This window comes from Stegodyphus dumicola, chromosome 2, assembly GCF_044657685.1.
Source record: "Stegodyphus dumicola isolate Sdum_Otavi_A_Nest chromosome 2, ASM4465768v1".
NCBI lineage: Eukaryota > Metazoa > Arthropoda > Arachnida > Araneae > Eresidae > Stegodyphus > Stegodyphus dumicola.
Genome location: NC_140769.1, coordinates 213,187,306 through 213,211,193, shown reverse-complemented (window position 1 = coordinate 213,211,193; position 23,888 = coordinate 213,187,306). Strand labels below are relative to the sequence as shown.

Sequence of the window (23,888 nt, the reverse complement as noted above, 5' to 3'; positions counted from 1 at the left end):
ATAGACTAACAAGGATTGTACATTTTTTTGAAGGGTAAGAAGAAAGAATGTTATTTCTTTCAGTTTACGATTTTTTTCGACCTTAGTTTCAAAACGTCGATGCATTACGTTTGTAGAGTGGTATATCCTGGAATAAAATTATTTAAATATTAGTTGAACTAAAAAATATTACAAAAGTTTGCTTGAAACGCAAAATTAATATTTCGTATATTTTATAATCTTTTAATTGTCGTTCGTTAATTCTTTTTAATACAGTTGTTAATTCTTTTCTAAGTACATATCACCTATGTGAATCATATTAAACATTCTGTTAAATAACCAAATCGAATACGTTTTGCCACGATATTGCAAGATTTGCGATGTATCTATCTCTGTAGTAAATGGGAGCGTTAGAGGCACGTTACATGTGGAAAACGTCAATTCCTAATAAGGAAACTGACGAAGAAAATAGATGAAATTTTTTGTCTTGTTTTTGAGAGCGGCAACAAAACTGTAAACAACATAGAACGTTAATATATTTAAGTTTTTTAACCAAAAAATGCACTTCAGCTTTCCATAATCCTTATTTTCATGGTTTCAGTTTATCATGTGTTTCGTAAAGTGTAAGCTTATACATTTAAAATTAGCGTCCTGTGTACCTTAACCCCCCCCCCGCTGCTTGATAAGGAAAAGATCCTGAAGGATTCTTACTGATTTAATTAATTAAACTAAAAAATTGAAATAATGTAATTAAATTGTTCATCAATTTAATAATTAATTATATCATCACGCATAAGGTTATCAAAAGACGTTCACTCATATTTACATGACCTCATGAGTTTCAAATATGGGTGCCATGCAGAAGTAGAGATTTGTTATGCAAGTATGTAAATCGAAGCCCCGGTAAATAATATTAGATTAAATGACAGTTAACAAAGCGAGGTTTCATCAAAGAAAGGATACCGCAGCATAGTACCTGGTTTTTGAAAAAAGTCTTAAATAAATTAAAATGCGAAATTTAAAATTCTATTCCTGCTTGTAATTACATATTTTAAAAATCTAGAACTAAGCATTTATTAAAAATTTAACATAATTTAAAAATGATAAAATAAAATGATTTGGCGGCCCTTTTTAAAGCAGAGGTCTAAAGCAGATTCCTCGATTGCCCTTGTATAAACCAGATTCTCGACACTGCATTTGATGTAACTAATATTTCAAAAGGTGAATGTATAAGTATGCATATATATCATATGTGTATGTAAGACCTTGGCGTTTTGGGATTAGAATCGAAATGAATCCAAATCTCTGAAACTAGTTCAGAAAATCTCAAAGGAGCTTATAATTCAGATAGATAACTTTTTAAGTTGTATATATTAGTAAAAGTTCTGAACACACTACAGCCGGCTGGTGGGCAAATGGCTAAAGTCACTAAACACTGATAGTTCTACCGGGCTCACTTTCTAATAGTTCACTGATAGTTCTACCGCGCTCACTTTCTAATAGTTCACTGATAGTTCTACCGGACTCACTTTCTAGTAGTTCACTGATAGTTCTACCGGGCTCACTTTAATAAAAGAAAACTATGAATGTATCAAGCAAGCTAGCTGCATGACACATTCATAGTATTTTTCCTGTATATATATTCCAGTTTATCTTACTTTATATCTTTATTATAGAACCATCCCTCATCACAGATATTGTGCATTCCATTGTGAGTTCATTAAGAGCATTTTTATTTAGATTTATATTTTCATATTTTAATACAAAAATTCAAATTAAATTTTTAATTTAAAATGGTAATTTAACAGTACAATCAATTTTCAATTTATTGGGGACAGAGTCACCGGTTACTTAGCTTCACGTTTAATCAAGGGCAGTTAAAACAAAGGAAAGCCTAAAAACCCGTGTTGTAACTAATATAAAAATGGTATTAAGGATTTGTCTGAGTTTTCAAGCAATTCATTCTGGAGAATAAATTCATTTGATTTATGTAAATTAAGACGCTATAGGAATAAATTACCGTTATTTACCTGGAACTGGGCTGGAACCATTATTACTGGTCTGACCTGAAAAGTTTTGGTAATTTGTTTATTTTAATTTTAATTAAGTTATTTATTAGTTAATTCAGCATTTTAGAATTATTAGAATAAGTAGGCGTGAAAATAATTGAGTTGCTAAAGTGAATAAAATTTAGTTGCTAAAGTGTTACCAACATGAAATTTCTTACAGATACCAGTCTTTTGGATTTCAAACAGAAAATAAAATATAAATTGGAATTTTATGCTCCTGCATTATTATTATGACTTGTTATGTATGTTTTAAAAAGTATCTAGAAAAGTTTTTAATTTAATTATTGTTTTGTGAAAAAAGTAAAGAAAAAAAATTACAGACAATTTGGGGGGGGGGTGGTAAGCTTTGGATGTTAACGATCCCTGAAAGGGCCTCTTTTTATAGTTAATCAGTTGAGATTATCTTTATGAATAAGTAGAATATCGAATCATGGTATAGGATATTAAATGAATATGCATTGAGACTAAGCTGGGAAAATTATTTATTTTCTGTATATTCAAAAAGTGAAAAAATATATAATGTAATTCTATAAAAAATATTTAATGTTTTTTAATTATATATCACGAATTAACGCATTCTTATTTAAATCAATTAGATTAAAAAGTAAAAAAATAATGTTTTAAAAAACTGCATCTATTGCTTTTAAGTAGTTAGTTAGCTAATTAATAACGGACAGATTAAATATGAAAGAATAATAGCTTCCGTTTGTTTTTCTGTATGGCAAGACTCGAATGAAATGTGAAATAACGCAAAATCGCTTTTCGGAAATAAAAGCTGTTTTTGGCTAAAAACAAAAGTGTAAATAACAGAAGATTAAACATCATTAAATAAATGGTCCTAAAGAACAATATTTCCAAAAAAAATTATTACAACTTTCTGTTTTTTTACTGTACAAGGCTTATATCCGGATTACGCCCAATTAAATGTTACGACTGAAAAAAAAAAAAAAAAAAAAAAAAATCTGAAATGTTTCAGATTTTAAATTACGTCCAAAGGGGCGTTTTTTTAACGTTTAGAGTGTTACCTTTATTTATTAAATATCATGTTCTTTGCACTTAAACCATAAAGTTCAGTTCAAGAGCAATATCGCAAAATAATGTTAAATTAAGCATATCTTTAGAATTTCCGATATACACAGTCTCGCGAGCTGGAGATAAAAGTATTTTTTTTCTATATAACGTTGCCATTTCTCGCTTTTAAAGCATTGAGTTTGTAAATCAAAAATTCGTTAAAGTTTTACAAAATATAAAATCTATAATAAAACAAATTCCAAATTTGGGATTTCAGATGCCCATATTCGCAGTAGGATTTCGTCATTCAAAATTGGATGGCTCTAGGTACCATTGTTTTATCACAATGCGAGAAATAGACAATCATTTATGCAGATTTTTCATTATTTAATTTCTTCAAATATAATGCAGGACTCTTAACATTTTGTGGCAACAGTTTGAAAAGTGAACCGACATTTATCCGTCCGACGCAAAATCGCAAAACGAAAACAATAGTCCTTCAGGGACAAAGCCCCTTTGGACTAAAAAATCTCCGAAATACCATAACATTGTTTTTTATTATTGCAGTCATTCAGTACATTTTTCTTTTTCGTATTTCCCGTATACAATTTAGTTTTACGCTGATGCTCTGTGGTAGTAATTCTGCCATCGTTACGGAAAAAAAAAAAAAAAAAAAAAAAAAAAAAATCATCTTTATTAAAACAGGGTCGGTTAACTAGAAGTTAATCATAATGTGATAAGAGAACCAAATATTAGTAATTAATAAGTGTGTATACAAAACGGCAAAAATTTGATTATCTTGACATTTTCAGTGCTAACTAATGACCGAGTAGATAAGATTACTGAATAAGATTACAGAAAAGGAGAGCTACCCAAAACTATCTACAGGAATACCTCGCATAGTCCGGCTTCGATTAGTCCGTATTCACTGTAGTCCGAATTAAAAATCTCAAAACAAACTAAATCTAATAAAATAAAATAAATAAAAAAATATAATAAAATAAAATAAATTCTAATAAAATAGTAGGCAAAATTAATTTTAATGCATAAGTGATCGATTTTTTTTCTATCATCAAGACTCTTTGTAAGATTTTAAAATATACGATACGGTGCATATTTCATTTTTTGGGGGGGGGGGTTCTCCGTTGTTTATGTATATATATATACCTATACTTTCAAGACTTTCATTCTTGAACTCCCAACAGCTCTCTCTGGACAACAGTCGAATATAGTATAAAGAATGCTTGAAACTTTGAGTATATAATGGGAATGGATTCCAAAGCTGAACATAGCTTTACATTTTGCCGAACGATAAACGATATAGTTCGTTATTACAGAGAAATGACTGAAGTGAAAAGGCCAAAGAAACACCTGCAGACATCGATATTGAAATTTTTAGACAATGCGATGAAATTACAATAAATATGCATTTTAAAAATTATTCATAATAAAGAAATTTGAATTTTTAAATTTTATTTGTTGAAAAACCGTAAGGGAAAGAAAGATTTTTTCGGAGGAACGTATTATTATTTTTACTTTCTTGTACGAAGTAAAGAAAGTATTGTAATCTCGAAAACTTTCGGGTATCAGTTTTCAACGAAAATATCCATTTTTACCGCTATCGAATACAGTTTGACGATGTATTTGCATGACATCTGTACGTAAGGCCAAAATAAAGGACTTTTTTTCCCCAAAGCGTTTAAAATGGATTCAGAAGAGATTTTTTCGTGATGTCTGTACGTACGTGCGCACGTATGTACTAAATCCATCTCGCCTAACTCAAAAACGGGTAGCCTCAGAACGTCGAAGTTTTGTTTCCCATTCTGTTACTCTGCTCAGTGAGCTCAGTTTTTTTTTTTTTTTATTCTTATATGTTGGTAAATTATGCATTATTTGCTTTAAAAATTATTGAAGTATGTTGTTATCCGGTTTAAGTTTTTATCTTCCGGTTAAAGTTTTTACGCCTTGAGTTAATCTGGTTGTAGAATTATCAACAATTTAAAAGTTGTTTAAGTGTGGCTAAACCTGATTTTCTTACCATAGCTGCCATTTTTGTTAACATTTGAAGCGTAGCAGAATAGTGAATTAAGTCAGCTTCTGCACCTTCTATGTCTTTTTGCCGAGTGGGACAAAAAGTAAACTTTGAGTTTTGTGCATCTAAAAATCTGCCTTCTTGCCTGCTGGCCGATTTGCTTGTTGTTACGTTAAACTCTAATTTTAATTGTTTTAACTGTATTTTGTGTTTTATATTTTTCAATTTTTGACAAAGGTATTTTGAGGTTTTATGTATTTTTGGCTTGCCGCGAAGTGAAAACTGAATTAACTATATCTCTAATGAAATTTGAAGAAACAAGTTTAAATGAAATGCAGCAAAAAATAGGTATAATTTAATATTCCGTATAAGAAAGTCATGTGGTGTGCACATCAGATTATTTTGCATACATTTAGTTTTTCATTTAGTCCAATTTCAAATAGTGTGAGATAATTGCGGAAATGGTTAGCCAGGCTATGCAAGGTACTGCTGCATCTCAGTTTGAAATGAATATGTGAGAAAGATTTTTTGTTTTCAATTTAAGTTTTAATAACCGTTTACTGTTGATCAGTCTCAAATTAATGTGAATTGTATTTTACCATTGTTGGGTTATTTCGCGCTTGAAATAGTAAAGCAAAACTAAAGACCGTTTTCTTTCGTTTTAATTATAAATTAGAATTAATTTTAACCATGATCGAATTCATATAAATTGTATTTCATCGTTGTTCGATTGTTTTATCGAAGAAAGAAGTGCTGTTCATTAACACGAGTTTAGCTGGGGGGACAATTGCGCGTATGGGTATCATAGAGAAGAAAACTCATCTTTCAGGCCAACGCTGACAGGTGTCCAGTTACTTGCACGTGTTTCCTTAAGCGGAGTAGAATTTTCCGCGAAAAATCCACAATTTTCCTTTTCGGCTCAACCTCCCCCTTCGCCTGCTCGGGGAATTTAACGACTTTGTACATCGAAAGAAGTTTTTTTTTTAAACATTACAGGAGCTTCATACTTTCTAAAAGCTGAGGGTTACAATTTTACTTTCCGAAGCCAATAGTAGCCGAGAAGAGAAAAATAGAGAAATAGAATTACACATCACAAGAATGTGTAAAGAATATCTAAGAGATTTCTTTCCTGTTTCTTCCCAAGCAACTATTAATTTTAATAAACTTGCATAGTATAAATTTAGACAAAGTTGCTTAGTTTTATTGATTCTACTATTTGTTTCCACATTATTCTTTATAACATAAAAATTTAATAGAATTTTTAGAATTTAAATCATGAAAGCACTCATCAAATGTTTGTAATATCATTTATACGGTCGTCACAGGAGACAAAAGTTTAGTTCACACTTAATAACTTCAGTAAAAGAAACTGACTTGTGGAATACGCTCTTCCTAGACTAAAAAAGGAAATCAAAGAGTATATCAAAAATAATGTTTGCAAAATTCTTTTATGTAAAGGGAATTATTGCTCACTCACTGAAATCGTCTCTCCAGTGATGTTAATCGTTGATGTGACATTTCAGTATAATATTTTGAAGCATAGATGATGGTATTCATTCAGAACACACTGTGCACTCACAACGGCAACGTTTCAAGACACTGCGATATGAAGACACTAATTGAAATACATATATAATTGAAAGAATACATTAGTATTTCAACATTGTATATTTTACTGTACAACTAAACTACCTTAGGTACAAAATATGTATACCTATCTATACGTAATTTAGTAGACATCCTAAGGTAGTAGCCGAATGTAGTAATGAGGTATTAAAGCGTGAGTAAAATATTAAAAAATAGAATATTATACGTATCAAAGAACAAAATTATTTTTATACTTTTTTTTTAACTTCGTATGTTTAACGGTGCTACCTATGAAACTAAAAACGTAGTATTTCTCTTGGTGCGGTATCAAAATGTATGAAAAGTAAAAAATTTAAAAATAACTTCATAATGGATATACACATGCACTTTATGCTAAACAAATGAATTACACGAATTAAAGTATGTATTGCTGGAAAACAATTAAAATATTTTTTAAGTTTAATAATAAATACATTATATACAAAAAAAAAAAAAAAAAAAAAAAAAAAAAGAAAAGAAAAGAAAAGTTTTCCTCCAAAATTTTGTAATGGTTTTTTTCCTTCCATTCTGACGATTAAGTATGTGCTGAAAAACTAACAGAACTGAAGAATAAATCATTTTCCAACACACATTCAAAAGTTGTTCAGATTACAGCCTTTATTATATTTTGCACATGTCTTAGAAAACTAAAATAATTTTTCAACATTTATTTTCTTTCTCTTTCCATCGTTACACGTATCCTAGAAAAAATAACAAAATCGACAGCTAAAACATTTTTGAACATATGCTGCAAAGATGTTTAACCTTCCCAAATTTGTTACTTTTCCTTCCCATTTTACACCCACAGGAATAAGACAAGATTGGTAAGTAAAACCTTTCCGGACACAGATAGTCCATTAGTCCATTTTCAGAAATGTTGCAATTTTTTACATTTTGTTGCCATTTCTTCCCGTTTAATGATAACTCATGTTCTAGAAAACAAATAATTTTCGAATGCAGGTTCAGTACTATTTCAGCTTCTGAATTTTATTGTTTTCTTCTTCCCGTTTTTAATTACATCTGTTCTAGAAATCCAGTAAAACCGTTAAGCAAATCTTTTTTCAGACACAGTAAAACAGGTGTTGCAGCATTTGACCATCTACTTCTTCTCCCCTTGTTCCCGTTTTATGGCTACATTATGCCTTAGAAAACTAACCATCCGAAAACAAACTAATTTCAAAACAGCTTCTAATGTTGCTTTAACTTTTGAAATTTTACCATGCCTTTTCCAATTTCATGATACAGATATCCTACAGGGAAAATAAATAAATAAATAAATAAAAATTTATTATATATACAAAAATTACTTGTGTATAATGCAATGTACTAATGCAATCTACTTGTGTATAATGCAATACTTGTGTAATAAATGTAAAAAGCAATATCTCTTAACACAAATATTAATTATCCTAATAAAAAAATTAACCAACTTTCTGTTGCAAATCTTAAGAATTCAAATGGTATATAGGAAGTTAAGAATTTAGTTTCCTAAAAAAAGCATGCAAAACTTTTTATATAATTGTAACCAATCAAAATTGTGCTCTGTGGATGAGATAATTAAAAATATACAAATATTAGCTAATAAAGAGAGAGGGAGGGGAAGGGAAATTCCTTCTGTTGTGCCTCGCGAAACACATGCGCGTCAGAATAAAAAGATTGCGATATGCGTGTATAATTAGTAATATTTTATCTCATATTTTCAACAGTCAGCAGTCTAGTATACAAAGCATTGAATGAAAAACTTGCCAAAGAATGAAACTATTCAAAATCATGCGATTTCATCAAAAAAGATAAAGTAAAAGAAAATCTGATTCGAGTTTTAAAAAAATTCGCTTCGAGGTGCACTGGCTTTTGTCTAGATGCACCTATGTACCAAATTTCGTAGCCCCGGGTCTAGCTTACGCGCAGCACGAACGAAAGACACACACAGACAGACCCTTCCATTTATTTTTCATTTATGTCTTCTCTCTTTTTAATGTCAACATGATTAGTGAAGAGTAACATTTCGAGAATGGTTATTTTAGAAACTTACTGAAGGTGAGAGGAGCATGAATAGAGTAATGTAAAATTTTTTGAATTTTGCAATTTAATCACGCAAAGGAGAAAAAAAAAAAAAAAAAAAAAAAAAAAAAAATTAGCTAAACAATACTGTCATACTGTTTAAAACTCTTAATAATCAATTAAGATGCTAAGTATTATCTTTCCGTCTGTCTGAGTTTAAAGCAATAAATAATATCTTTAAACTCCTTACTTTTGAAAAATTAGCAGATTTTCATACAAAGTAACTTCTTAACTTAACTCGCTACTCGGAATTTTCTATAATGTAAATGTGTAACATGAAGACGAGTCAATATCTGGTAAAAAAAAAAAAAAATCGTTCGCTTCTACTAGGTTTATACTTGTGCCCTGCAATTAATCAGAACCTAGCCCAAACAAAAATATGACAATGCGATTAAAATTCAGATTTATATTAAACATCAAATCACATTCACATTTGTCTTCAATTATTGTCGAATTTATTTCTTTTCTGTCCTAGCTCAAACAGCTCAGAGCTTTCGCCGATTTCAGTGGCGCTATTTTTTGGTTATTTATTATTTTTTTTTAATTATCGAAGTTTAATTAACTCTGAATACCATCGAAGTTCCCTGAAATGTGTGTAATGACACTTTTTCTGTTCAGACTATGATAGGTAATATATACAACAAGTTAGCTATCAGTGAGTCACTGCAACGTTTTTGGTAGCTCATGTAAAAATAACTTAATTTTAAATTAATATTAAAAATCAGTATAATAAATACATGGCTGTATAATAAAGTCAAATCATTCGCGAGATACGTGATTAATAACGCTGTAGCTTTAAAATGTTTGAAACTATTCTGTTGTACCGGGAACTATACAGAACTGATTTGAAGAACTATTGTTTCATAGCAAGTTTTATCAGAAACAATTCAACCTCAGTAGGAAGTTTGATTTTTGATATTTTCAAAGCATTCGTCATTATTAATGTAACGCGTAAACTGCTAATAAATGAGTTAAACAAACATAGTCTAATCCTGCTTTATTTCGCAAAGTCGTAAAAATGCTTTATGTAGGCAGGTAGTTATCAACTTAAAAGTTTAGAATATTACATATGTACACGAAGTTCAGCCATAATCATATCAATATATAATAATGCGATATACTGTTATTTACACTGTATTGTTATATAGTGTATTTTATTCAAAGAAGTTGTAAGGAAGCCAAGCAAATGCGCTTGAATTCAAGAACTAGAGAGGAAGTGGGTATTATCGTGACCTTCGAGGGGCGAAGGAGTGCTGGAGGGAGAGAGAAATCACAGAAAGAGGCTGTGCAATGGAACACACGCAGTGCTTTTCAAAGTCCTGCCGGCAATGACTGACCGGCGAAGGGGGAAGAAATTTTTGAGCGAAAGAGTGTGGCTACCGCAAAGAAAGAAAGAAGAATGCAACAGTTCACAAACTCTGCCTCATCCTGTCAAGCAGAATCTGACAGGGATAAAAAGCGTTCTCCGAATTGCCCTCCGAATGCGTTCCGGAATTCGCCTCAATCAACACCTCTCTCTCTTTCGTTTCGGTGGCTTGGCAAATGCGGTCAACAGCAGGAGACTGACGTTAATTACGGAAGGGAAAAGTAAACGGCTGTGTCCGGGATCATAAGGGGAGATATATTTAAAAAAAAAGTGTTTTTAGGTCTCATTCAGTATCAGTATATCATTAACGTAATTAATGAAAGCCATTTGAAACCAAAATAGGATTTGCATTAGTAAATTATAATTAAGAATAATGGCCTCCATTGTTCTGATTATTACTGGAATAATTTAAAGATTAAATCCGATAGTATCTTAAGATGTTTTTGCAATTGAAAAAACAAGAATATAACTCATTTTGATTCACCTTTCTTTTCTTTATGAATGACGAATATCTGTTTGCCATACACGTGATCAAATAGGGAATAAGTGTTTAATCCGTAAGATTATAAGTATTGATTAACATTTCCTATAACTACTTCTAATTGAGGCTTTCTAAGAGCAACCCCCTTAATTTTGACTTTCAGCTTTTAATTTTAGACTAAAATATGTGCATAGAATCTACCTTTAAACAATGCGATTTTTTTTTTAAACAATGTGGCATGAGAGTGCCTAGTAATAATAGTTTTAGCGTCGCTAAGAATCATTTTCTGGATTCTCATATTGATTTTTTTCCAAAAAATATTAAAAGCTGCAATTGATGAGTATGAGCAATGCATAATACATACATATATAATGTAAGCATACCATAAAGCAAAATGAACCCCAAACAAAAGCTGATCGACTGCTATTGAACTCTAAAGAGGGGTTTATCAGAGGGAAAATGGCAATTAAAATCAATTAAAATTCCATTTAATTGATTTTAATTATTTATTTACTGTATCAATTTATTACTTATTGTAATGGATTGGAATATTTGAATATGAATTAGCTGAATACTTAAGAAAAATATTATGACTGCGAGAATCGGGGGGGGATTTTCTTGAATATTTGCTTTCTTATAGAATGCAGATGAATTCATTTTTACTCAAAGAAAATCAAAATTTAGTAGCTAATTAATCTGTCCTGTATCGAGCACTTTAGTTCAGTGATCCGTATTAATGTGCGCTTTTTTTTTAATTAAATGCTTCAAGAATAATTAGAAAAGGGCATAATTCTCTTCTTACCCTTAAATTCTTCAATAAAAAAACTGCATTTTCAGCTATAACCAAGTGAAATAATTTTCTAAATATAATGCAGTGTAGAAAAAAATAAGATACATAAAGGTCTAGGAAATGGAATCAGCGTTGCGATTCTCTTTAAGAAATATGGTGAAGCTTAGCAAAAAGTCTACGAAGTGAAGTAATTCCATAGAATATTTTCTCTTTATGATATAATTGCACTCAATTATACTTTATAAACGACATGCAAATACTATTTAATGTATATGTGTGGATGTGTGTGTGTGTGGCTCACTAGCGGCTGAGCTGTAAAACCATTGAACTCTGGCAGGTCGATCCGGGGTTCGAATCTGGATCGACGGGGATGGCTGTATTGGCGTTTTCGAGGTTTTTCCCACGTGTAACGTGCATAAGAGTCAGTTTTGCTTAGAAAGTTCTCCACGAGGCACCCTTACCCTTAGGCAAATAACCGTCGAATGCTTTGCTATAATCAAACAAACCAGACCAAACAATAGATATATAAATAAGTAGCTTAAAAACTGCTATATTTTAAGTATACTTATCAAGTAGTATTTCAATATACATAATGATTAAAAGAAAGGAAAAGTAGGATCCTAACTGATTGTATAATAATGTAATCCCTATGAAGGCCCTAACAATTCTTTCTCACTTAAAGTCGTAACCCAAAAAGAGAACAAATTAAACTTCAGATACGTATACAATACTGAATCTAATACAACAAATACAAAATATAAAAATAAATTATATATGTACGAAACCTAACTAACTATTTATATTGATATTACGTAAATATACGTATGGTAATGAACATTGTATAATAAAGATATTTTATACCTTGTTCTATATTTGGTTCCATTTATATATACCTACACATAGATATATATAATTTAAGGATTCCATTTAAGGATTATAGTAGTAGTTAATACTACTACATATAAAACACAAAAGTGCATCAATAATGTATTTTTCAGTATTATTTAACTTCCTTCTTAAGAATTTTCTGCAGTCTAGTTTGCGTTATTTTATTCATAAGTCTCAAATAAAAACAACTATTGTTTATATGTCATTAGAAAATTAACCAAAAAGCAGCGACCACAATGTAATTGAGAAACAGTCCTTAGCCGTGAAAAGGTTGAAAGCTATTCGGTTATGACTATTATCTCAGATACTCAGCTACTTCGCATACATGGAACATAGCATTCGAAATGAAAAACTCAATATTTACTACAAATTCATTCGTGTAACAAATATCTGTCTTTCTACACCTATCGCTTTAAAAAAAGATGTTATTTATCTTACAGTTTATCGTTAAGTAATACATTTTCATTGTACAAAATTGCATTCATTCGAAGAATTCAATTTGTATTTTCCTCTGTATAAAACTGAATGTAGAGAAGTTAGATGTTTAAACGACCCCCAAGACCACAAGCAAGATTATTCCCTACTTTTCAGCCCCCTCTGTGAAAACCATGGAGGTAGGAAGTAAGCCTCCATGGTGAAACATGGTGAAAACTCCTTTCCTACCTCCATGGTGAAAACAGGGGTTCTAAATTTAGGACCTGACCCCATATAAGGGTATTTCAGAAATTCTTTCTGCTTTCAACTTGTGCTCCAAGATTGAAAGAGAGGAAATACCCAAGCACAAGTTGAAAGCAGAAAGAATTTCTCGTCCCTTACGTGGACTCCTTATTCATTTCTTTCACAGTAAACCCTTAACGGTTTGTTCATTTTTCCTTTAACCAATGCTTTTTCTTATTTAACTCAGTTTCCTTATCGAAGTTGTGGAGGTAATTGCATTAAGTTGCAAAGGTACTCCGGAAGACAAACACCTTGGGCCTTGGGCCGAATTACCCTCCGAAATCCGAGTTGTAAACTAATAGTGACAAACAAAAGTAAGGTTCTTTGCAAGTGACAATTTTCGTCCCCCTCATTTAATTACATCCTTCCAAAAGTTCCACTTCTAATATTTTCGGGAACTAAAAACCTGCTCTAATAAATTCATTGCACTTCCTGGAGGGAAAGGGAAGGAAAAAAAAAAAAAAAAAAAAACCCTTTGACATGGGGTGTGGTTTTTTCTATTCTTAACCATCAAAGGGCTAGTTTTCCACAGATAGACGGGCATACATTCAGTTACAACCAGTTTTTAATACTGGCGTATTATTAAATAAAATTCAAAGAATTTTCTGCTGAAATTTTGCTTTAGGTATATAAAAGAAGTCCCATGACCTTCTTATTTAAGGGTTCCGGTGTGCTCCGGTTAGTGTATTGTGCATTTAATTATGGCAAAGCACACTAGGGCTATCTGCCTAAGGGGAGAGATGCCTTCGTGGAGGACTTTCTGAGGGAAACTGGCTCGTATACACGTTACACATGGGGAAAACCACGAAACCAACCTTGCAGCCAGCCCGTTCGCGGGATTCGAACCTCGAACCGAACTACCAGTCAAAATCGTAAAAAACAACCTTGTATTTAGCGTAGGTATAATAAAACACTCAATCAATTTCGAGGGCAGCTAAAGGTCCCTCCTCATCAGGAGAAAGAAATACATAGAAAGAAGAAAATAGGAGAAGGACTTGAATGATAGGTTTTAGGAAGAAATTTCTAGGAAATTTTGTGAGAAAACCCAATAAGTAAACTTTCAAAATAATGGAGAATTGAAATTCAAGCACAAAATAATTTTAAGGAACGTTTTTTCTGTATTATTTTAAGTATTAGTAATTATTTATTATTTAAATTTGGGGAGATCCCTTGTACTTGATGTTTTCTGCAAAGAAATTTTATGTCAGGTTCCAATTTAGTTAGCATCGGTCTCAAGTCTCCCCATTTTATTATATCCAGCCGATTTCTCTCTCTCTCTCCTTTTTTTTTCTCTTTTTTTTAGCAGCAAATCATTTATGGCACTAAATCCGCATTCAGCTAAGTAGGAAGATGGAAACGGTAACAATAGTTGTCTTGCACATTTTGTTGCATTTGGATATTTGATTTCGGATTGCTTACAAACCATGCCATTGCTCCTTTTAGATTAAACGAGCCGATATTCGGCCAGCTTTCGTCTGGCTTTTAAACGTACCCGAAAACAAACGTCGTATCCAAGCACCTCTCGACAAACGTCGAATATCCAATGTATTAAATTTAAAAACTGCAGAGAATTATCGCCCTCATTTTTCCGAGTGGCAACAGTGCTGATATCAGCAACAATAGCAACAGTGGATATATCAGCATCAGTGGCTGCGTGCCATTGTTTCTGATATAATAAGAGAGAATTATGGATTTGACCTCATTTGAATTTTGAAAAAATCGCTTCAAGGTGCACTGGCCCTTGTCTAGATACCCATGTACTAAATTTCGGAGCCCTGGGTCGATTAGCTTACGCGCAGCACGAATGAAAGACATAACACACAGACTTCCTTTTATTATATGTAGAGATAAAGTTTTAATTGACTTATCATTATGCATTTCTGCGAGTTCTTCTTGATACTGCATATTTGAAATATCAGCCAAATCGACTAACATTGGCTGCATCATCCAGGTTGGGAAGTGAATTTGTTTCAAATCAATCTTTCTTTTAAATAAACTCATAAAATTGCCCATAAAATTGCCAGATGATCGACAGTAACATGTATAGCGGTATCAGTCACTTCACATTTTTGGATCCAATGAAACTTTTCAAAATTTTTGTTGTAAAGATATACCTGACATAATTAAAGGTAATGAAACCAAATATCTTCGCTTTTACATCGACAAGAATTTTATTTGCTCCTTTAAGTTGTTTATTTAATATATTTAATTTTTCAAAAATATTGGCTAAATAACTCAGAAATGCCTTCGACAGACATCGTACTTCAATATGAAGTAATAAGTCTCATATAGTTTTCATTTTGCTCTTCACAAAGTAACTTGAAGAGACGTTCGCATTTGGCACTAGCTTTAATACCATAGATACACTTTATAACTGAATTTAGTACTTCGCTAAGAACAGGCCAAATGTTTTTAGCTACCATGTTTTCCCTATGAATAACATAATGCACCAGAAACATTCTGGATTCTCATCTTTCATCAGTTTTGAGCAAACCTTTTTCTTCCAAATCCTATTAGAAGCACCATCTGCAGCTCAAGATATTACATTTTTGTTGGTTTATTTTTTACATTTAAGCAATTTTTTAGCTTACTGTAAATATCTTTGGAGTTAGTGGTGCTTTCCAATGATTTACAGAACAACATTTCTACGGCAAAATCACCCTTATCAGTATATTTTATGTAGGTTATAAGTACGACCTCACTGTCTCTCAATATTGATTCATCCATTTGCATGTAAAATTTTCTTGTTTTCAGCTTTCCAACAAGTTGGATTTCAGTATACTCAGTCATTTCATCTATTCTTCTGCTAACAGTATTGTTACTTAGTGGCATAGCTTTTAACGTCTTTGTCATCTTTTCCCATAATCATTTTAAGAAATGATGATTTTGATGGTTTTATTAAATTCTTCCTTTAGTATGCATTTCCCCAGATTTAGCGATGAGTAATGAAATTTGATAATTGTTACGAAGCGAATAACGATATCTAATGCGTAGTTCGAAAGGCTAGTGATAACTTGACGATTCTTGTTCGAACGCTAATTTTGTTTTGACGAATATGCATCAGTGGTAAATTTGATCTTGATTTGGATACAAAATATTCATGATGATATCTTTTATATATTTAATGAAAGCACCAAAATATATCACAGCAATACACATACATAGCAATGGCGAACCACAGTTACATAATGTTAAAAACACAGAATTCTTTTGGCGCAACGGCGCCCTCTATACTATGAAAAGTTCTAACACACCCCACCTGTGCTCTTTTAAGAGCACATTAAATTTACATATGAATAATATATTTAGATATAATCAAAATCAATATGCACAAATTAATACTGAAAACTACATTGCAAATTAAATACAATACACGAAACAAACATATATATATAACTTTAAACTTCAAAAGGATAGATTAATTGGACGGGTCTTCGATAAAGTCCTTGAGAAGTACGAATCAAACATGAACGCACATACCCATCCCTACCTTTATAAACTTCTATAATTCCAATAGGCCATAAAAATTTTGATTTCGTCGACCCCTCCAGCAATACAACCTCACCCATTTTAAGATTCCTTTCAGGAGATGGATTTAGAAAAGTATGCGCAGACCGTAATTCGAGGAGATAATTCTCTTTCCACTTTTTCCAAATTTGTTTCAAAAGATTAGTTTGATACAGTTTTCTCCTAGTCAAAGTCTGCCTGTTCAATGGTTCATTCCTGAAAAGGTCGGCGAAATGTACAGGATAAGAAATATTTTCTTGCCCTGGAAACAAGAAATGGGCAGGTATAAGAGCTTCTGGCTCTTTTATTTCATTATGGACATAAGTAAGAGGTCTATGATTTAAAACTAACTCAATTTCTGATAGAATAGTCATCATTTCCTCAAAGTTAAGAAGAGCCCTTCCGAGAACCTTTCTCAAAGGATCTTTGATACTTTTCATAAGCCTTTCATAAAAACCACCCCACCAAGGCGCGTGAGGCGCAATATATTGCCAAGTTATGCCGTTTATTGATATGAAATCTTTCAATTTTGAATCTATTATAATTTTTGCAAATTCTTTAAGAATTTCATTAGTGGCTCTTAAGCTCTTAGCATTGTCGGAAATGATAACTTTACAATTTCCTCTCCTAGCTAAAAATCTCCTTAATGACAAAATAAAATTTTTTGTTGACATATTTGTGATTAATTCTATGTGCACAGCTCTAGTAACACTGCATGCAAATAATGTTATGTAAGCCTTTTGAGGCGTATCCTTTCCTGATTTTATTAAAACTGGGCCAGTGAAATCTATGCCAGTTACAGTAAAAGGAGGGTTTTCAGTAATTCTACATTTAGGTAGTTGACTAGTTATTTGTTTAGCTGGTTTCAACTTATACTTTCGACAAATTAGGCAGTTACCTAATACTCTTTTTAAAATTTGTCTATCTCGTGGAATCCAAAATCTAGACCTAATTTTGGCTAGCGTCAATGTAACTCCACCATGAAAAATTTTATTATGTTCTCGAATAATAATTAACTCTGTAAATTTAGACTGCTTAGGAAGTAGTATAGGATGAGCTTCCTCCTTTGTAAACGCTCCTTGTTCTAACCTTCCTTTTATGCGCAAAACACCACAACTGTCGAGAAATGGGGCTAAATTTGAAAGTGGAGAGTTTTTAGGAATCGATTTACCATTTTTAAGGTTCTGTAATTCTAAGTTGAACTCTATGTTTTGCTCATGTTTTATCCAGTCTATTTCAGCATTTTGAAGTTCTTCTGCTGTGAGGGGACCTGCAATCGTTTGTCGTTTTTGAAGTTTATTAACAAACCGTTTAACTAGTGCAGTTACTCTTAGTACTTTTAACAAACAACTATATTTCCTTAAATCTAAAATAAATTTCGAATTTTCTACCAAACAGTTATTTTTCACTGTACTTTCAAATTCTTTTTTTAGCTCTAAGTCTACGTCTGTAGATTTTAAGTTGTCTCTTTCAGTAGGACAGTATTCAGGTGATTGGCTTAGCCACGGTGGACCGTGCCACCAAAGATGGTTTGTAGCTAAATTTGCTGCAGAAATTCCTCTGGACAAGATATCTGCAGGGTTATCCTTACCAGGGCAATGAGCCCAAATATTGGTATCTGATAAAGATTGAATTTCTTCTATTCTATTTTTTACGAAAGTTTTGTATTTACTAGCTTGTCCCTTAATCCAACATAATGTAATCATCGAGTCGGTCCAAAAATAACTAGAAGTATTAAATTTAAGACATTTACTTACTTGATGGACTAATCTTGCGGACAATAAAGCTCCCATTAATTCCAGTCTTGGTAATGTAAGACCTTTCAGAGGAGCTACACGACTTTTAGAACAAATAAAACTGATACTTATCCTCCCATATTCAGATATAGCTCTTAAATACAATACAGTTCCATAGGCTAAAAGAGATGAATCTGAAAAAGAATGAATTTCAAATGAAATAAATTTACAGTTCAAATTTGAAAAATAACATCTAGGAATCTGGAGATCTTCTAAGTGTTCGATTTCACTGCACCACAACTGTCACTTGTGATCCAGTGACGATGGAAGTTTATCATCCCAGTCTATGTCATGACTCCACAGTTCCTGTAGAATGCACTTCAGCGTTATGATGAAATGCCCAAGAAATCCGATAGGATCATAAACACAACCCACTACTCGAAGAATAAACCTTTTCGAAGCAGTTCCGTTCTTGACAAACTTTGATAATTCTTTCACGTTAAAAGATATACTGTCCGCATCTGGATCCCAAACTAGACCCAACACCTTGGATGGTGAGTCAAGTCCTGTACTTGAGCTCTTTTCCTCATCGATTTCGAACTCAGCATCTTTCCACAGCTTACGCAGTTCCATGGAATTGGTTTTCCATTTTCGTAATATCATGCCACATCTTTTGAGAATTTCTACACTTTCAGTCGTAATTTTCAAAGCCGCTTGCAAGTCTTCTTCGCCTCCAATCAAATCGTCGACATAAAACCATTCTGACAGTAATTTGCAAGTATCAGGAAATTCTTGTTTACATTTATCAAAATGATATTTCAGAGTTGCAGCTAATAAATATGGACTTGGTTTTAGTCCAAATAAAACTCTACTAAAGTTCATTTCTTGATATGAATTAGAACCGATATCATCAATCCAGAAGAATCTAGTAAATTTTCTGTCACTAGGATCGATCAAAATTTGTAGATACGCTTACTTTATATCCGCTGTGAAGGTGATTGTATTTTGTCGAAACTTTAAAATCATTTCAAATAGATTCGGATACAAGTTTAGTCCTTTAAATAAACAGTCATTAATTGAAAGTTGTCCTCCTTCATGAGAAGAACCATCAAACACGATTCGAAGTCGACTAGTAGATTTGTCCTCGCGAATGACAGCGTGGTGGGGTAAGTAGAATGACTGCTCAGAATATGACACTTCAGTATCTGACGACGAATTCTCAATGATACCTTCCCTACGATAATCATCAATTACCTTTTTATAATCCTCATAAAAAGCTGTATCATTTTTAAATCTCCTAACCAGACCATCGAAACGTTTCCGAGCTACTTCTCTATTATTTGCTAATTTCTCCTGCATACCTGGTTTCCACGGCAACTTTACACAATACCTTCCATCTACGAACCCAACAGAATTATTAAATTCATCAAGTATCTCCTGTTCCACTAAAGTCAAACACTCCGCTTCCTTGTTTTCAATACCTAAACTTTCCAGTTCCCAGAAACGCCTGAGTTCAGCTGATACAGTGCTTTGATCACCTAAAACTAAGTTCACAGCAGTCGTTTTACTCATATCACCACAATTTCCCTGCAAGGACCATCCAAGTTCTGTGTTTACAGCTACCAAAGACGTATTTAACCTTTCAAAACCTTTTGTCAATTTCCAATAAAAATCTATACCTATTAACAAGGAAATTTCATTATCATCTGACGCTTGATTATAACCCCACGTTAAAGTTAATCCCTTGGCTTCCATTTCAGCTCTTGTACGCTCATTCGGCAAATTAATCGCCGCCCTCGAAATTTCATCTGTTTCCAACGCCTGTATTACGACTTCATTTCCATCTAAAATATTTCGCAATCTCACTTCAACTCTGCGACATGTTTGCAACCTAGGATCCTTTGCTCCAAATGAATAAATCTTTAATGTTTCTGACCCTAGACATTTTAATCCCAACTTCATAGATACATTTCTTTTAATAAAACTCTTCTCACTACCGTTATCAAACATTGCAATAACTGTACCTGGCGATTTACGACCAACAATTTCTGTCCTAACACACTGCAATAAAATCACATTCCTATCATTTACAACTGAATTAGAAATAGTAGGCTGAATTTCCAATTCCTTTGGTTTTTCTTCTTCCGGTTTTGAATTAGATTTACACTTGCTAGAATTTTCAAATTTAAAACAAATAGCTTTGGCGTGTCTACCAAAGCAGAATGAACACTGTTTAGCATTACATTTTTTGACAAAACAGTTTGTGTTACAACATAACAGACATCTCCTTTCCTTAATTAATTTATCCCTTTTTTGTTGCACAGTCATGTTCTCACATTCAGTCTTACAGTGACCTTGACCGCAGAATAAACAAACTTCGGAAGTTTTCGCCATAAATTCTGTTACTGACGCGTGTTGATTATTGCGACTCGGAGGGAAGTTTCGTTTCTGATTTCGAAAATTGTTTTGTTTGTGTTGGTTAGAATGAAAATTATTATATGAAGATACATTATTAGAATTAATACGGAATGCCTTTTCTCTTGCACTAATAGCATTGTGTAAAAACTTCATCAATTCCTGTAAATCATGACAATTATTTATATTTTGCTTCGAAAATTCAAGAGTCAATTCTCCTGGCAGATTTTTTAGTATTATGTTAGTCAGTATTGTTGTGTATGTTTCCGATTTGACATTTAATTCCTCTAAACATCTAATTTGAGTTTGGGCTTCAAAATAAAGGTTACGAAGGGCCTGAATGTTAGAAGCATTTTTTACAGGTGCCAGATTTGACAAGTGAGCATTTATTAAAATGTCTCTTTGGCCAAATGTTTCCGAAATTAATTTAACAGCCTGTTTATAATTCTCTGGAGTAATTGAGAATCCTTTGATGCTAGCTAGGGCTTTACCACCTAATAACGACTTTAAATAGCAAAATTTGTCAACCTCAGTTAAATTAAAATTATTATGCACAGAATTCTCAAACTGATTCCAAAAATCTAAATATTCTGAAGGCTCACCATAGAATCGAGGAAGCGAAAGTTTAGGAAGTTTAGTTCTGTTTCCTAAATGCAAAGTTTTATTTTCTACGTGAACATTTTCTGGATTTACTGTTTGTTCACCTGACTGATATGGAACTTTTCCAATTGATTTAATTTTGTTTTGCAACTTTACTTTAACTGGTATTATTTTTTCGTTATATTCATCTACTGTGTTAATTTCATCCTTAATTTCTTGTTCTTCTTTCAACAATTCATCAATGTCACTATTTAGTATGTTAATAATTTCAATTTTACTATTCAACTGTTCTAAATATGAATCACATACATCTATATCAATATCTGATTCATTCAAATATATGTTTATTTTTTCTACTAACTTTAATGTTTGTTCACGATGTGTGTCACGCTTAGTTCGAAGCTTTAACAATTCAGCCATTTTCACAGTTTCTAGCAACAAATTTTACCCCTCAAATACTTTAACAATAAATTCTAATTCTAGAATTCTAAGAAAACAAACTGTAATTTTCAACAACAAATCACACTTCAAGCATTAACAACAAATTCTAATTCTAAGAAAGCACAACATTTTCTTACTTGCAAATATTCAGTAAATGCGAAACCTAAAGTTGTAAATTTTTACCAAACAAGATCAACGACATCAAACAACCCTACTACTTCAACAATTACAAAATATTCTATTCAACCAAATTTTCAACAAAACTATTTACTCACCCCACCATTACGATAATTCCCGGCGACAGCACCACATGTTACGAAGCGAATAACGATATCTAATGCGTAGTTCGAAAGGCTAGTGATAACTTGACGATTCTTGTTCGAACGCTAATTTTGTTTTGACGAATATGCATCAGTGGTAAATTTGATCTTGATTTGGATACAAAATATTCATGACGATATCTTTTATATATTTAATGAAAGCACCAAAATATATCACAGCAATACACATACATAGCAATGGCGAACCACAGTTACATAATGTTAAAAACACAGAATTCTTTTGGCGCAACGGCGCCCTTTATACTATGAAAAGTTCTAATAATAATTAACTTCAAGAGCACGATTAACAACTGCATTACGAGCAGTAAATATGGACTTTAATACTACTCTTTAATACAAAATTTTTCTGTGATGTCTTAAAATAATTCAAATTAATATGAGCATTATTTTTCGCCTTCAAATGTGCCTCAAGACGACCTCGTTTCATTGATTCGTTGATCAGGCATTGCTGGCATAAAAGATAAAAAGGTCACAGTTCATCGTGTATAGCGGGTATGAAACCACATTGTAAATATTCCGCCGAACAGTGACGAACTTTTTTCTTACTTGCACCACTTATTTTACTAAGGGCTGAAAGAAATAAATATAAGATCAATTTAAAACTTCTTCACACCGCTAAATATAAACAAAGTTGAAAGCAGCTGCTGTTGCCGTTCAAGGGAAGAATAATATACCCGTTGCTGTTCTTACAGTAAAAAGTAAAATAAATTCTGTGGCTGGTATGTGAGAATAAAACGTCTGGAAAGCATAATGTGTCAGCTATTTAAATGCCCTTTAAAAGCATTTAAATGTCCATGTCTACAGCGAAAATTCTTTATAAATATAATTTATATAATATTATATTTTATTTATTTCGTGGTTTTCCCCATGTGCAACGTGGATGTGAGCCACTTTCTCTTAAAAAGAGCCCCACGGGCCATCCCTTCCTTTTCGTGCAGTGCCTAAGGGCGGAGCACGTAATATGTAAACAAAATCCTTAAAATATGTAGGTCTACTATAAATGTAAAATATTATTACAAATTTTGTATATATATAAATAATTTTATGTGAATATTATATGTGAAATTGTAGAATCTTTTGTATAATATAACATGAAAAGTCTGAAAGACGAAGCTGTGCCGTAAAAATAAGATTACCAGGGTTCGTCCGGTCCTTAAAAGTCCTTAATTTCGGCCGAAATTGGCAGAAGATCCTTAATTTTAATCATCTGAAATTTCGGTCTGTTTTTACGACCGCTATTTTGACTGTGAATTAATATTTTGGAGGAATATTTTTGGCTATTCCCTGGCAAAATATGGTTATCTTTTGAAGGGGTTCATAATTCATTCCTGTTTCTAATATAAATGATGGGATACTTGAGTTTCATAGTGAAAGAAGTGCAACATAAGCATTTGGAAATTATTTCATTTTTTCCAATGAGGAGCTCTTACACAACTTTTCGCTTTTTGGTGATGTGAATTCTGTTACTAAACGGTTCTAAATTTCTCGACTTATCAACATTTTGGCGATTTTAAGACCAGTTTTTGTAGAAAATTTAAAATTCCGAGGTCTTGGAATTTTTCGAGGATTTTTTTAAAACATTGTAACATTGATTAATTTCATTAAAATAATGGTAGTATATTGAAATTATATTTAAAAAATAACATTAAAATAAAAATTTTTTAATTTTCGCTCTCATATTATTGTAAAGTTCTATTTGGGCCACTTATTAAGCAATATTTTGAATTAGAAAAATAAACAAGCTATAATGCTATAAACAGGGTTCTTAGCGGTCCTTACAAGTGCTTATAAGTCCTTATATTTGAAACAAAATTATAAAAGCTCTTAT

At 32.1% G+C, this 23,888-nt stretch overlaps 1 protein-coding gene across 1 annotated transcript; it reads right to left on the bottom strand.

The window, feature by feature from the left end:
* Positions 1-7,317: 7,317 nt before the first annotated feature.
* LOC146998839 (uncharacterized) lies at positions 7,318-22,707 on the bottom strand. Its single transcript, XM_085811718.1, has 2 exons — positions 18,285-22,707; positions 7,318-7,967 (listed from the first exon to the last, which is right to left on the bottom strand). The coding sequence occupies exon 1, from the start codon at positions 21,696-21,698 to the stop codon at positions 19,236-19,238; it is 2,463 nt and encodes an 820-aa protein (XP_085667844.1). The 5' UTR covers positions 21,699-22,707; the 3' UTR covers positions 7,318-7,967; positions 18,285-19,235.
* Positions 22,708-23,888: the final 1,181 nt, after the last annotated feature.